Raw genomic sequence first — 16,256 nt, forward strand, 5'->3', positions numbered from 1 at the left:
AGTGAAAACATTTTTGTATTCCTTAACAGCGGAAAAAGCAGACAGCATTGTCATAGCCCAAGAATGTTTTGCTGAAAACAGCATCAAAGATACATTATATCCATAACCATTTTTCCAAAATACATGCTATTCTAACACAGTTGGAAGTTCAGAATAATTCATATTGGAACATTCACTTTCTCTGATAGGTGAAATTTCAGCAACATTGTCTCCAGAACCATACGTTGTAGCTAAAATTGCATTCAACAAGCTCAATAAGATATTACTGAAAAATTCCTGTTACAAAACAGTGTGTCAAATTTATAAAAAGCTTTGTAGAGAAGAAACAGATATTGAATTGGAATTCACTCAAGAATACCTGTAGTGCTTTTCACATGTGACTATGATATCATGCAGATAACAGGTATGGACCCTCTTCAGATGCAGCCCTACCCAGAGCACACTGACCCGGTGTGTAACATCTGGTCAGGGTTACAAGTGAAGACCTCAACGGCATCTGCAGCAGAGAAGTTGGACTTCAGTATGGTGGAGATGGCGGAAGAGGCAGCCCTGGACTCGGGGATAAATTACAATCTAAAGAGGCCAATGGCTTCAGACAGATGAGGCTCTTTAGGAGGGCCGATGGTCCCTCAGTAGAGGAAATGCTACTGAAACACCATAACTCAATGGTTTACTCGGCGGAGAAGATGCGCTTCAGTACAGTGAGTGAAGCAAAAGAGAAAACGTCATGAAGGCGCCACTCGGTTTTTCACGAGTTGGCAGCAGTCCATTGCAGTTTCGGTGTTTGACACCTCATGTCTCATGCATATATGCTGTGGTGAAGGATTCCAAAATCATAGCGTGTTGGTCACTTCCTGGTAGTCCGGCTCCATGGCTAAATGGTTAGTGTCCTGGCCTTTGGTCACAGGGGTCCCGGATTCGATTCCCGGCAGGGTTGGGAATTTTAACCATAATTGGTTAATTCCTCTAGCATGGGTACTGGGTGTATGTGCTGTCTTCATCATCATTTCATCCTCATCACAATGCGCAGGGCGCCTACGGGTGTCAAATCAAAAGACCTGCACCTGGCCTCTCCAGAGGCCAAACGACATTTATTTATTTACATCCTGGTAAGCTGTGATCCACCTTAAACAAATCTACGCCAGTGGCACTTTCTTCAGCTGTCACATATAACTTCAAGTCCAACGGAGATGGGATAAGGACAGTGGAGGCAGGTTCTCGGGTGAAACTGGAAGCCTTCAGTTTGGACTTGAACATTGGCAGCAAGTGTATGATGGTCGTCTTTCTAAGAATTGTGACTAGTTGGGAATTTGGTCCTGCACCTGTGTTTGGGCAGGCCTATTTAGGATCACTGCTGCCCACTCCTAAATGGGGAAGGCCCTAGAAAAGGTGGGTTGAACATCGGAAGTCACACTCTTGTCCGGCTGGGGAACCGCACCCAGTGGGTCACCCAATATGCCGTCTAAACAATCAAGGAAAACAATTTACACTTGCAACATGGAATGTCCGAACACTGATTGACATTAAAGAGAGCAACAGACTTGAAAGGAGAACAGCTCTTTTTGCCCATGAGCTTTCTAGATTGAATATTGATATTGCTGCCTTGACTGAAACAAGATTATCCAGTGAAGGCGAAGTTATTGAATCCAGTTCAGGATGGAAGGGTAAGGAGGATGGAGAGTGTAGTATTCATGGTATTGGATTTGCTGTGAAGACAAATATAGTTGCTAATCACCAACTTGTCCCAACTGCAGTTAGTGAAAGACTTATGACTCTCCGTTTACCACTCTCCGGAGATAGTTACAGGACTCTCATCTCTGCTTATGCTCCAACATTAGATGCTGATGAAGATGCTAAAAAACAGTTCTAAAACTTGCTTTCCACAACCATCTCCAATGTACCAACTAAAAATAAGCTCTTCCCACTAGCTGACTTCAATGCTAGAGTCGGGAAGGATAATCTACTTTGGGAAAATGTAATTGGCAAACAAGTACTCAGTAGTTGCAATTCCAATGTATTGCTGCTTCTCGGTCTATGTACCAAACATGAACTTTTCATAACTAATACGCAGTTTCGCCTACCTAATCGCTTCAAGACCACATGGATGCCCCCTCGCTCTAAGCCAGGGATGGCGAACCTATGTCACGCGTGTCACTAGGTTTTCCGGTGGCACGCCACATGAACATAATATTTTATATATACGTCTTGTACTACAGACAATGCATATCTTATAGTGTTTCACGTGTGAGAAATAAATATCGAAAATCTCAATACTAGTTCCATTCGGACGTGCAATATGGCAACTGCTACACTGATAGATCCGGAAGTCAAGTGAGACAGTGTCGTTTTCTGGTGGTTTTGTATACGGACATCGCAAACATGTTTTCGGTGCCGAAAAGAACAGAAACTTGACAAAGGTGGTGACCGTATTTTTTCAAGAACTCTGGCCAAGGGAATTTGGACTGATAAAAAGATGTGTTGCCTGTGTTCGAAACCAATTGTATCCCCCACATTTAATGTAAAGCGCAATTTTCAGACTGGTCATTCAAATGTTGGTTCCATTTCAAATGAAGAAAGAAGAGAGTTTGTTTCACAAAATATCCAACATTACACAAAACAAACTAGTTCTTTTGTATCACCTGTTTCTATCTGTCTCACTGCATAGTACAGCATGCATGGGATACAGTTTTATGACGGTGAGTTGTTGAAAGAAAGTTTCTTATTGACGTTCGACAAATTATTAGAAAATTTCCCTAACAAACAACTAATAATTAACAGAATTAAAGGAATGCCACCTAGCTGAACTGCTGTCAAGGATAGAATAATAAAAATAGTAAAGAAGTTTTGGAGCAGTTGAAAGCTAATTTAGATAACTCCCACATGTATGCAGTATGTTTTGATGAAAGCATGAATGTGACCTTACAAACAAGGATGGCTGTTTTTTTTTTTTTTTTTTTTTAGATTTCCTTATGGAAATGTGATGAAGGAGAAGTTAGTTTAATTGTTGAGCGTACAAACTACAACATGGAAAGATAATGAAGCTAATGGAGGAAGTGAAGTCCATTCGCAATATTAGTACTTTTGATTTTTATATCTAATAATTATGTTTTAAAATTTGTTTTAAGTGCACCAACACAGATAGGTCTTGTGGCGATGATGGGATAGGAGAGGCTTAGGAGTGGGGAAACTGCTGTGGCCATAATTGAGATACAGCCCCAAGGAACATGCAATCAAATGTATTTACAAGATATATGTATAATAAATAAATACATGAATGATCAGTAAATGAATAAATAAATAACATATTATGAAACATAATCGGGAATTTAGAAAGGAAGTCTCGAGGGTGGGGGGTGGGGGGGGGTTGTAGGTTGTCGACATCCTGTAATGGAAATAAAAAACAACAAGTGGCACAGTCAACAGATGATAATAATAAACCAGAGTTAAAATGGCACACTAATAGGAAAAGGTGCGCCATCCCTGCTCTAAGCATTGGCACAACCTTGATTATATCATCACTCGACAATATGATAGGAAGGATGTCCTTATCACCAGGACAGCTAGTAATGTTGATGATTGCTAGAAGAAACACAAGTCGCTATTCTCTCATCTTAGAATCAGTCTTCGCCATAAACCAGCCAGGCATTTTCAAACCCCGTCCAGGCAGAAGTTTGATTCATCTAAACGAGATGGACCCACTGCCATGAATTTCCACAACATGATCTCTGACATGCTGGCAAGTGCTCCTGTCAAAACAAAGAATGTAGAGCAGGAATGGGCAACATTGTGGAAAGTAATCACAGACTCAGCTGAGAAAACAATCGGTTTTAAGAAAAAATTTAGACAAGACTGGTTTGATGGCAACAACAAAGAGATTTTTTGTGTCATCAATGCTAAATGAGAAGCCCATCTATCCCTTCTTCAAGATCACTCTTCAGATGCAAAGAAAGCACACTTTCTCAAATTTAAGCGTAAATGTCAGGGGAAAATAAGAGAGAGTTAAAGAACAACTGGTGGCAGCAGAAAGCTCATAAACTGCAAAGTATGTCTAATACCCGAGACCTGCGTAACTTCTATGCAGGAATAAAGGAATTATATGGCCCAACTCGCTCCTCCTCTGGGACACTGACAGCTGCTGATACTGCTACCACTATTACTGATAGTCAAGAAATCCTAGGACGTTGGAAACATTTCTCCACTCTTCTCAATTGGAGTTTAAAAGCTGCTGAAGGCTTTCTCGATGATGTGCCTCTACATCCCTCTTCCATCAACATTCAAGGAATTCAATGCTGCTCTCAGTAAATTGAAACCTGGCAGGGCTTCTGTCCCAGATAACATTCCTCTGGAACTGATTCAAAGTGGAGGCCTAGCTCTAAAGACCAGACTTCATACTCTTATCCTCTTAATATGGGAAGCCTGCAAAGTACCTGGTGACCTTAAAAATGCCACTATCATTACTTTTTTCAAAAAAGGGGATTGTAGTGTTTGTGGCAACTATTGAGGTACAGTATATCATTGCTATCTATAGCAGGTAAAATTCTTGCTAGAATTTTGCTCTCAATTGCCTGCAGATTATTTCCAAGAGGATCCTACCCGAGTCACAGTGTGGTTTTCAAACATCCAGAGACAAATCCAGGAAAAATGCAGAGAGCAACAGACTCCTTTATACCTAGTGTTCTATGATCTGGAAAAGGCTTTCGACTCAGTCCCGAGACCAGCTATGTGGACAGTACTGAAACACTTTAGCTGTCCACAGCATTTTGTAGATCTAGTCAAGGCTCTTCATGATAACACATCTGGACAAGTTGTTCATCAGAATATTATCTCTGATCCATTTCCAATCACTCATATATTGAAACAAGGATGTGTGCTTGCTCCAACACTCTTTGCTCTTTACCTAGCTGCCATGCTATATGGACTATCTACAGATAACCAAGGTGTCAAAAGTCAAAGTCATATCCGTACAGGCCATGAAGGCCCTTGGAGGGGTGGAAGGTAAAGGCTTCCACTATCCGTAACCTCGGCACTTGATGGGGTAGAGTGGTTAGCTCTATGCCCGGCCGCCTTTGCCCCCAGGAATTAACCTGGTACTCATTTTTGGTGTAGGCTGAGTGAACCTCAGGGGCATGTGCACCTCAGGAAGTGGAAATCTCGTTTCTTAAATCTTACGACTTCCTGACGGGGATTCGAACCCATGTCCTTCTGGGCGAACTGAGCACGCCTTTACCGCCTCGGCCAGGCAGCCCCTTAACCAAGGTGTAATGGTCAGATATTGCTTCGATGGAGGACTGTTCAATCTGGCCAGGCTTCACTCCCAAAAGCTTACAAAGATTTTCTCTGTTATGGAATTGCAGTATGCAGATGATGCTGCCACACCTCTCTCACACCTGAGGAGCTGCAACAGTCAGTCAGCTGTTTCAAGAGTGATTGCGATCATTTTGGTCTCTCCATTGATGTTCAGACAACCAAAGTACTCTCACAGACCGCACCTGGATCGAACCTCCCATCTTTCAATATGTCCATTGTTGATACTTCACTGGAGCAGGTTGACCAGTTTTTATACCTAGGAAGTATCCTCTCAACAAATGCTAACTGCTCACCAGATGTTGATAGGAGATTTGGTGCTGTCCACTCAGCATTTGGACGTTTATCTCATTGTGTCTTCATGAATAAGGACCTTGCAATGCATACTAAGATCATGGTTTAGCATGCTGCTATCATATCAACACTGCTCTACGGTTGTGAAACGTGGACCCTTTACTGTCAGGATATCAAAAAGCTAGTGCGCTTTCATCTGCAAAAACTTAGATCCATCTTGAACATCAAATGGGAGGACCATGTCACCAACCTTGCAGTTCTTGAGAAAGTGCATGCTATAAGCATTGAGGATACCATCATTGGCCACCATCTCAGATGGGTAGGGCACATCCATCGCATGAGTAAACCCAGACCTCTTCATCAACTTCTGTATGGTGAACTCTGTTCCGGCACAAGACCTCATGGAGCCCCTTTGAGGTGTATCAAGGATCAGCTAAAGCATACTATGAAAAGATCTGGAATTAACACTCAATCCTGGGATGTGCTTGCTGAGAATCATACACTTTGGCACCAAACTGTATCCACAGCAGTTTCGATGTTTGAAGAGGAACAACGGTGACGTGAAAAGGATGAACAACAAGCACAGAAACACTGTCAAGCTCAGTTCCGCCCTCCCCCAACCATTTCATGTGATTTGTGTGGATGTATGTTTCATGTCAAGATTGGGCTGAGTCATATGAAACATATTCACAAAGCTTTGTGAGTGTGAAAATGTAAACTGCTGAAGAATATGTTTACTTGGATATGAGTTGCAGCCGACAATGACGACGATGACATCATGCAATACTGAAATAATATCTTCACTGAAGCTTCACATAAGAAAATTCCAGAATGGCATGACCTTCCTTGTATACTGTAACAGCAATCAATAAGGTAAGAATTCTATCAGGAAAATATTTTTATTTTTACAATTTGCTTTATGTGATACCAATACAGATAGGTCTTATGGTATTGATGGGATATGAGAGGGCTAGGAGTGAGAAGGAAGTGGCCATGGCCTTAATTAAGGTAGAGCTCGAGCATTTACCTGGTATGAAAATGGGAAACCAAGGTAAACCATATTGAGGGCTGCTGACAGTGGGATTCGAACCCACTGACTCCCAAATGTAAGCTCACTGCTGCGCGACCCTAACAGCATGGCCACTTGCTCGTCTTCTTGTATTTGTAATTGCTTGTTTTGGTGCTTTTATTTTTCATGCAAATTTGCTTGCTTATTTTACTGCTTAATTGTGCTTAGAAATCTGAGTTGACCAATAATAACAATAATATTTGTTATTGTTTACATGCCCCACCAACTACTTTTACAGTTCTTGGAGATGCCAAGGTGCTGGTAATTTAACCCCACAAGAGTTCTTTTATGTGCCAAGTAAATCTGAGTGTGGCATATTTGAGCACCTTCAAATACCACCGGACTTGTTCAAACCTACCCACTTGGACTTACAAAGCACCTTTTAATGTCTGAGCAACTCAGCAAAATTAAAGCGACTGGGAATCTATTTTACAAAGAGACAAGCCGTCCCATTTTGTGAAAGAGTGCACAAATTAATGCAAGAAAATCATGCCTCTACGCATATGCAAAGCAACCATAGGGTCTCACAAAAAAGTCAGATTTCTCACCTCATCTTTCTGGTCAAATGCTCATACACCATTAACTTTCTTTCCCAATACCAACAGTTCTATATTTGGAAGGCCCATGGAGGATCTTAACATTTACCACTCAACTCCTACCCTTGTCTAGAACTCAAAATTACTATTACAGTTCTTTATAAACCTCATCCCAGCGACTGGAGTGGGACATTGATGATGATGATGATGATGATGATGATGATGATGATGATGATGATGATGATGATGGTGGTGGTGGTGGTGGTGGTGGTGGTGGTGGTGGTGGTGGTGGTGGTGGTGGTGGTGATGATGATGATGATGATTTTTTGTTAACATCCATTTCAGCCTCTAAGGACCACAGTTAAAACTTGTTAGCCTTTCTGGATTTCCAGTATTTCGCCTTGGTAGAGAATGCAGTTCTTCATTCTGCTGACTACAATGCACCAGGTCATCTTCTCACACTTTCTGGAAGATCATTTATCCCATGTGGCCCACATTCTGTACTTATCGTTTTCATGAATCAGTATCTCAGAGGCACCAGCCAGATCCTCCTTCACTGCAATTACCCATGGAGTGGTACATTTCTAAGTTGGTGGTGGCAATCACCAGCAGGTTACTTACCATGAACAATTTATCCTGGGTTATGATGTCTTCTACTTTCTGTTTCCTGAGGCAGTCAATGAGACCAGCACTTTCAGTGGGACAGCCCAGTGCCTTAGCTAATGTGTGAGCGTGGTGGACTGTCGACCCAGCTCTGCCCCATGGACATAATGCTGTACCACTCTGGGAGATGGCTTTATGGAATAGACCTGTAAGAAGTTAATATAGAGATAAGTAACATACTCGCTCTAGAATATCTTCTCTTAAACTGGCTGTTATTCCAATCCAAAAGCTGAAATGTGACAACATTGCTAAGTTCAAAATAGTAGTCAAACCCTGGCATGCTCAATTGAGAGAACTCTGAGCAATGACAGGTAATTTCGTAGGAATTCCGTCCTTATTTGAAGTATGTCTCCAAAGACAGTCAATTAACCTGGGAGAAGTTGCATGGTGGGGAAAAGACCATAGTCATAGTAAAGATGGTATCAAGTTGGTATCACTTGGAATATAGGTGACAGATGACAATAACTTTTTTTTTTTTTGCTAGTTGCTTTACGTCGCACCGACACAGATAGGTCTTATGGCGACGATGGGACAGGAAAGGGCTAGGAGTGGGAAGGAAGCGGCCATGGCCTTAATTAAGGTACAGCCCCAGCATTTGCCTGGTGTGAAAATGGGAAACCACGGAAAACCATTTTCAGGGCTGCCGACAGTGGGATTCGAACCTACTATCTCCTGAATACTGGATGCTGGCCGCACTTAAGTGACTGCAGCTATCGAGCTCGGTGGTGAATAACTGACAGTGCCATCTAGCGGGTCATACCAGCCAGTATTTCATCGGTGCAGTGCTTTCGACGGATTGCGAGTTCTCGTGTATTTGTTTAGTGCAGTTAATTCCACCGTGAGTGACTTCCAAAACAACGGGTTTTATTGACAGAAATAGATGAAGATAGCATAAGAAAATTGTTGGATAGTGTTGAAAAAGAGCTACAGGAGAATGAATGCCTGCAAATTGAACAGGATTCGGTTAGAAGACAACTCTTTCATGATGAGGGATTTGAGGAAGATGTTGATTTACCCAAAGAAGAAGATGATAAGACTGATAATATAGAAATCAGTGATCATGATAGTGCTTCTGAAGAGTCCGCAGAATCTGAAAATGAAGTTTCTCAAGTAGACCCCAATCAAGATCAACCAATACTCGAGAACATTGGTGGAAATGGTGAAACAAGATGAAATTATTTTCCGAACCCTAGTGCTGGTAGAGGAAGGGCTAAAATGAGAAACATTGTAACGCATCTGCCAGGTCCGATAGGCCAAGTTCGACATGCCACCACCATACTGGAATCTTGGGAGCTATTTTTCCCCAACAGCGTCTTGGAGGAAATTGTTAACTTAAATATTTGGAAAAGAAAAACCAGGGCAAAGTATTCAAGGGAGTGAGATACTAGTGATGCAACATTGGCAGAAATAAAAGCTTTGATAGGTCTCTTATACTTGACTAGAACAATGAAGTGTTCTCATACAAACCTCAAGGACATGTGGTCAACCGATGGAACAGGAATTGAGCGTTTCAGAATTACAATGAATATACGAAGCTTTCAGTTTCTATTACAAGCTTTAAGGTTCAATAATATTAATGATTGTAATGAAAAAAATCGGTTGATAAAATGGTACCTATTAGGGACATTTTTGAGAAATTTGTTATACGGTGCAGAAATAATTATTATTCCCTTAGTGAGTATGTGTAACCATTGATGAGATGCTTGAGGCATGCCGGGGTAAATGTTCCTTTCGGCAATTTATTCCCAACAAGCCCGCAAAATATGGATTAAAGATCTTCAGTCTGGCTTGATGCACGTACATTTTATCCCTATACCTAAAAGAGAATCCCGGACCTTTACAACTGAACAATAGTGCAAAGAATATTGTTGAACATTTGATCATGCTGATTTCAAACAGTGGACGTAATATTACTACCGATAATTGGTACACTTCCGTCCCCCTTACAGAAACTGTCTTGAAGGACCATAGATTAACTTTAGTGGGGACAATTAAAAAAACCAAGTCAGAAATTCCTCAGTTCTTCGAAGAAGTGAAAGGGAAGTCTGTGAAAAGCAGTATATTCGGATTCAAAGATGATTTAGTGCTGGTGTCATATGTTCCTACAAGGAATAAAAATGTGTTGCTTTTATCCACCATGCACGAAACAGACAAAATCGACACCTACTCAGGTGATGCTCACAAATCTGAAACTCTCACATTCTACAACCTAACCAAAGAGGGTGTCAATGTAGTTGATCAACTGAAACACTTGTACAATGTTGCAACAGAGAGCAATCGATGGGGTCTCACTTTATTTTACACTCTATTGAACATTGCAGGCATCAATGTCTACATAATTTTCAAAAGCAACATGGAGCTAGGTACCAGTTCTTGAAAGATGTATCCATGGAACTATGCAGGGACTTTTTAGAGATCTGCCTGATGATAAGGAGCATTCGTCGTGATGTTCAAGTAAGGATCAGGGAACTCCTTGGGAAATAACCAGTTGTGAATATACTCAGATACAGAAACCCTAGGTTCCAGGGCGGTGCACTTTCTGTAACAGAAAAAAAAAAAAAAAAACACAAACACCTGCACCCAGTTAGAACATTTGTCTGCCAAGAGCACACTGTTTGTTCCTGTGTTTCATGTGCTGGACTCAGGGAAAGCTCCAGTAGTGCAAATGATAAAAAATGAAGCAATCCTGCAAAGAGTGCAGTGGGAGAGTGAACATGTAATGTACAGTGGTATTCACACCCAAAAGCAGATATTGCTAAATGTCTTGATAGTCAGTCTGTAATGTTTATATATGTTTCAAAAGTAGGGTTTTATCTTTATGATGCATGTGTTAATGTATTGAATTTATTGTTAAGTAAATTGCTGACTTTTCAAAATAATTAACATGAAAGATGATGTATAAGTTTGTATTTGTGTTTATATTTTATTTGGTAATAAGAGCAAAATAAACAATAAACAACAATTATCAAAACGCAATACTAAGGAATACAAAAAACAGGTGTGTATGGAGTTGTATGAGATCAATATAGGTGCAGTCTTTTCAATCACATGCGACTTCTCGCGTAGCAAATTTAATGCAACTTCTCCCGGGTTAAACATTACGGAGCTTGGTGTGCTTCTTTCATACGTTAGCCATCTTAGCAGAATAAGTTAACATACCAGCCCAGAGAATAAGGATTTGGATTGTTTAGAGTCCCAAAAGAAAGGATTGATTGATTGATTGATTGATTGATTGATTGATTGATTGATTGATTGATTGATTGATTGATTGATTGATTGATTGATTGATTGATTGATTGATTGATTCATTCATTCATTCATTTTATTTATTTATTTATTTATTTATTTATTTATTTATTTATTTATTTATTTATTTATTTATTTATTTATAAGAACAGACCAGCTTCAAGTTTATAAATTACTTAGGCTACATTCATCTAGTAAAATGTAGGGCAGAAAAAAAAGAAGAGGAAAAGTGAAATGGCTAATTGTCTCATTTGAAAATGATTGCCCTACATCCAGATTCTTTGGTGAACTTAAAATATCTAAACACATATAGAAGTTGCAGATATTTTTCACCTAAAAGAAATATTCCCATATTAACTTAGTAGGAAATGTTAAGCAGGGAAAAGGAACACAAAGAATAAGATCATTGTAATGGTGAGAAACTTCTAACCTCCACAGTCCATTAAATCCCTCATTTTTACAAGCAAGTGCACAGATAACCACAGGCTCCCTTTCGCCCCCTGTATTTTGTCCTATTCTCTCCTCCATAGACTGCATAGACCTCTCTTCTCATTTAAAAATCTTGATTTACATTCATTTTCAAAAGCAAACTTATTACAAAATTTCCACGGTTAACAATCAAATTCCTATAAGAATCAAAATACTGTACCATAACACTTTATCAGGCCTGCTTCTTAACAATAACAGCATATATCCTTGAAACAGTAAGAAATAAAAGCAGGCTCCAAGCTCTAGAAATGAAGTTCCTAAGGTCAGTGCTCCAACAAATGAGAAGAGAGAAGATCTAAAATTTTAAAAATCTGTCAAGAAATCAAAGTGAAACTGCCCCTCTGAGAAACCATATCTATATTAATTAGTTCTTGTCAATTACAAACTTGCAATTTTCATATTGTAATTAGAATATATCTGAACATACAGTAGTTTAAAACTATTGCAGTGTATTGTAGTATCATATTAAAAATTAGCGTATTTATTCTCTTGTAAAATATGTGTGTAGTATGGTAGAAGTATCTGTAGAAACTGTCTTACTAGAATTCTGTTGTTGCAATTAGGATAGGCTTAACTGCAGTTTAGAATTGTGTAATTCTTGTGTATTCCTTTCAGTATTTAAACATAAGAGTTTCATTTTTGGTCCGTATTGAACTGAGAATGGAAGATAGGAAAAACTAGAAAGGTTCCACCTTTTCAATACAAAAATGGTATAGGTTTATTTATAACATGTATTTGCACTTGGGACTAGTTTCGACGCTGTGTTGGCGTCATCATCAGCCAAAAAATGGGAAAATAGGCCAGTGTGTAGGCATTCATATTACACAAGGTGTTACATTAAACAATACAAATCTTGCAAGGAGATAAAAACATGGATGAATATAGAAACAAATGAATCGTTGAGAAAGCAAAAGTTATACATGTTAAAAAATAACCTTAACCACACATCTTGCAGTGCGAAAATATTCTTCTTGAATGATTCCTGAGTATAAAACACACGCGCACACATTTCTGAAGAGCCAGCAGGCAGGACAAAGTAAAGTGAAACCTTAAGAGATCTTCTGAGAAGAGTTCATCATTTTTCTATGTTCCGATTAAATAATGAAGTCTCCCTTGAGTTCCTGATAAACATACACAACAGGAAATTCTCCTTCACTCTCAACAATAGCTATAAAGACCAACGGTAAATTTCATTTTTCAAAGACGTGAAAGCATGATCTTGAACGTGATGTAACTCCTTTCATTTAACCCATTTTTTACACTAGGTGTTACATTAAATAATATATCTCACGAGGAGATAAAAACAGGGACGAATGTAGAAACACATGCACCGTTGAGAGAGCAAAAGTTGTACATATTAAAAATAAGCTTAAACACATAACTTGCAGTGCGAAAATATTTGAATTTGAAAGATTCTTGAATAAAAGACGCACGCGCACACACTTCTAAAGAGCCAGCAGGCAGGAAAAAGTAAGGTGAAACCTTAAGAGTTCTTCTGAGAAGAGTTCATCATACTTTCAATGTTCCGACTAACTAATGAAGTCTCGTTTGAGTTCCTGATAAACATACACAACAGGAAATTAAACAATATACATCTTACAAGGAGATAAAAACAGGGAAAGTTATACATATTAAAAATAGTCTTAACCACACGTCTTGTAGTGTGAAAATATTCGTCTTGAATGATTCCTGAATACAAAACACACGCGCATACAATTCCGAAGAGCCAGCAGGCAGGAAAAAGTAAGGTGAAAACTTTAAGAGTTCTTCTGAGAAGAGTTCATCATTTTTTCTATGTTCCGACTAGCTAATGAAGTCTCCCTTGAGTTCCTGATAAACATATGCAACAGGAAATTCTCCTTCACTTTCAACAATAGCTATAAAGACCAACGGTAAATTTCATTTTAAATATTGTGCAGAGACGTGAAAGCATGATTATGAACATGATATAACTCCTTCATTTAACCCAATTTTTACACAAGGTGTTACATTAAACAATACACATCTTACGAGGAGATGAAAACAGGGCCGAATGTAGAAACAAATGCATCGTAATGCATATTAAAAATGAGCTTAACCACACAACTTGCAGTGCGAAAATATTAGCCTTGAATGATACCTGAATATAAAAACGCACGCGCACACATTTCTAAAGAGCCAGCAGGCAGGAAAGAGTAAGGTGAAACTTTAAGAGTTCTTCTGAGAAGAGTTGTATTTTAAATACTGTGTAGAGATGTGAAAGGATGATCTTGAACATGATATAACTTCTTCATTTAACCACCTATGAAAGTCTCTCTCTATATTACATAGCTTCAATAACAACCATTCTGTAGATGCACAAAATAATCTTGTAATCTTCACAGGTCCGGTATTCAGCTCGACAGGAATATAAAATTGGTATTCAGGGATACGTTTTTGAGAGTTTGGAGGTTGACTGTGCCAGTATTTGTGGTGTATTGTTGCAGCATTACGTGTAGGGGGGGGGGGGGGGCAGGTTTCTGTGATGTTTATTGCGGGACATGAGGCGGAAAAGCTATGTCGCGAGATGAAGAAGAAACAGAGCGTGTTGTATAGTTTAGGTCTGGGGAGCGGCCATTGTTGGGGATTAGGAGGGGGGAGGGGAGGAGTGGTAGGGGAGGAGGAGTGGAAGGAAGGGAAGTATGGAGGGTGATGTGGTGAAAGTGTGTGGCGTGACAAAGTATTATGCATAATCTGAAAGACCGATCTGTTTTTCGGGATATTCATGTCTTTGAAAAATTCAATGAGAAAGTCGAATAGGATCTTTGGTTTCTCTGAGATATCATTTAAGTTTAGGTTGGGATTGAAATATTGGTCTAAATGAATATAGAGGTTTTCAGTGACGTCTAGGAGAGAACCTTTGTTTAGAATATCTAGTACCTCAAGATCTTGATTTATTTCAGTAAAGTTGTGCTTAAATTCTTTTATATGTAGGCCGACCGCGGAAAAACGGTTGTGTTTTATGGCATTGACATGTTCTGCATATCTGATTTTAAAGCTGCGTCCTGTTTGCCCTAGGTAAGAACTTTTGCAGTCTTGGCAAGAAAACCTATATACACCTGATTTAGAAAAAGGACTACTTTTATTTATTGATGAAGAGTTGTGTAGAATCTCTGTGCTTCTATTGTTAGTACGAAAGGCTATTTTAACGTTGTGTTTTTTAAGGACGTTAGTGACGTTGTAAATTTCTTTATTAAAGGTAAATGTGGAAAACGTGGCAGTGCTAGTATTGTCTTTTATTAGGGTGGTTTTTGGGCGGTGTCTGAATTTATTGATTATTCTTTCAATAAAGGATTCATTATATCCATTGAATTTTGCTATAGAGCGGATGGTGTTCAATTCTTTATTTAAGTTTTTTCTTGACATCGGAATTTTGAATGCTCGGTCTACTAAGCTATTATATGTAGCCGCTTTGTGTGTTTGGGGGTGTAGTGAGTCATTTCTTATAGTAGTGGCCGTTTGAGTGGGCTTTCTATAGATACTATATGTGAACGAAGAGGGGTGCCTATTGATTGTTAGGTCTAGGAAGTTGATGGAGTTGTTTGTCTCTGATTCTAAGGTAAATTTAATGTCATGATCAATGTTATTAAGGTTTTTGAGGGTGGATGGTGCGTCTATGGAGCGTTCATCTAGGATTATAAATGTGTCATCTACGTACCTCGCCCAGAATTGGATATTAGCAAATTTGATGTTATTGTCGATGGCGGTGTGCTCTAGGAAGTCAAGGTAGATCTCTGCTAAAATTCCTGAGGCTGGTGAACCCATAGCCAAACCATCTTGTTTGTAAATGATCTTATCGAATGTGAAGTAGTTATTGTTAATTAGTAATCTTAGTATGGTCATAAAGTCTTGAACTTCTAGTTTACTTAGTTGATTGTTGGCAAGTAAGTTCTTTTCGATGATCGGGAATAATGAGTTGGTTTTTATACTGGGATACATGTTGACTATATCAAAGGAGTGCATTGAATGATATGGTTGAAGCTTGAAACTGTTTAGTTTGTTCACTAATTCTATAGTGTTCCTGATAGATTTATTTGATGAGAATTTATAATGTTTATTAAGAAACTGTTGGATAAACTGAGATAATTTATATAAGGGGCTTGGTCTGTAGTTTATTATGGGTCGAATAGGGACACCGGTTTTGTGGATTTTGGGTAGTGCTTTAGCTGTTGGTAGGCCTGGGTTCATGGTAATTAACTTTTGTTTTTCTTGCTCAGTGAGGAGAAAAGATGTGCTTTTTAGAATTTGTTTCAGTTGCCTTTGAATTGATTGTGTTGGGTCCTTCTTAACTATCGAAAAGGAGTCATTATCTAAGAAAGTTTTGGTTTTTTGAATGTAATCTGTTTTATCCATAATGACTGTTGTATTGCCTTTGTCGGCCTTTGTAATGATGAGGTGGTTGTCTTTGACTTTCTTTTTAAGATTGAGAATTTGTTTTCTTTCAGTAAGGGAATCTTTATTGATTTTGGTGATAGGGGTCGCAGTGCGATTATTTGAGAAAAAACTTTTGTTTAATTGTTTTTTTACATCCATTCTGAGTTCGTCTTGTAGTTCATGTGGCATTTTGCTGATAGCAACTTCTGATTCAACTACGAGTTTGGAGGCCTCCATCCATGTTTTTATCTCCTTGCAAGATT

At 39.1% G+C, this 16,256-nt stretch overlaps 1 protein-coding gene across 1 annotated transcript in view; it reads right to left on the minus strand.

Moving 5' to 3' along the window:
* The window catches only part of LOC136876088 (carboxylic ester hydrolase), an 82,067-nt gene that overhangs the window by 30,201 nt on the left and 35,610 nt on the right, over window positions 1-16,256 (minus strand). The window contains exon 5 of the mRNA XM_067149743.2: window positions 7,825-8,012. Coding sequence (XP_067005844.2) covers window positions 7,825-8,012 — 188 coding nt within the window. The remainder of the gene's footprint in view (window positions 1-7,824; window positions 8,013-16,256) is intronic.

Source organism: Anabrus simplex, chromosome 6 (genome assembly GCF_040414725.1).
Source record: "Anabrus simplex isolate iqAnaSimp1 chromosome 6, ASM4041472v1, whole genome shotgun sequence".
NCBI classification, from domain to species: Eukaryota; Metazoa; Arthropoda; class Insecta; order Orthoptera; family Tettigoniidae; genus Anabrus; species Anabrus simplex.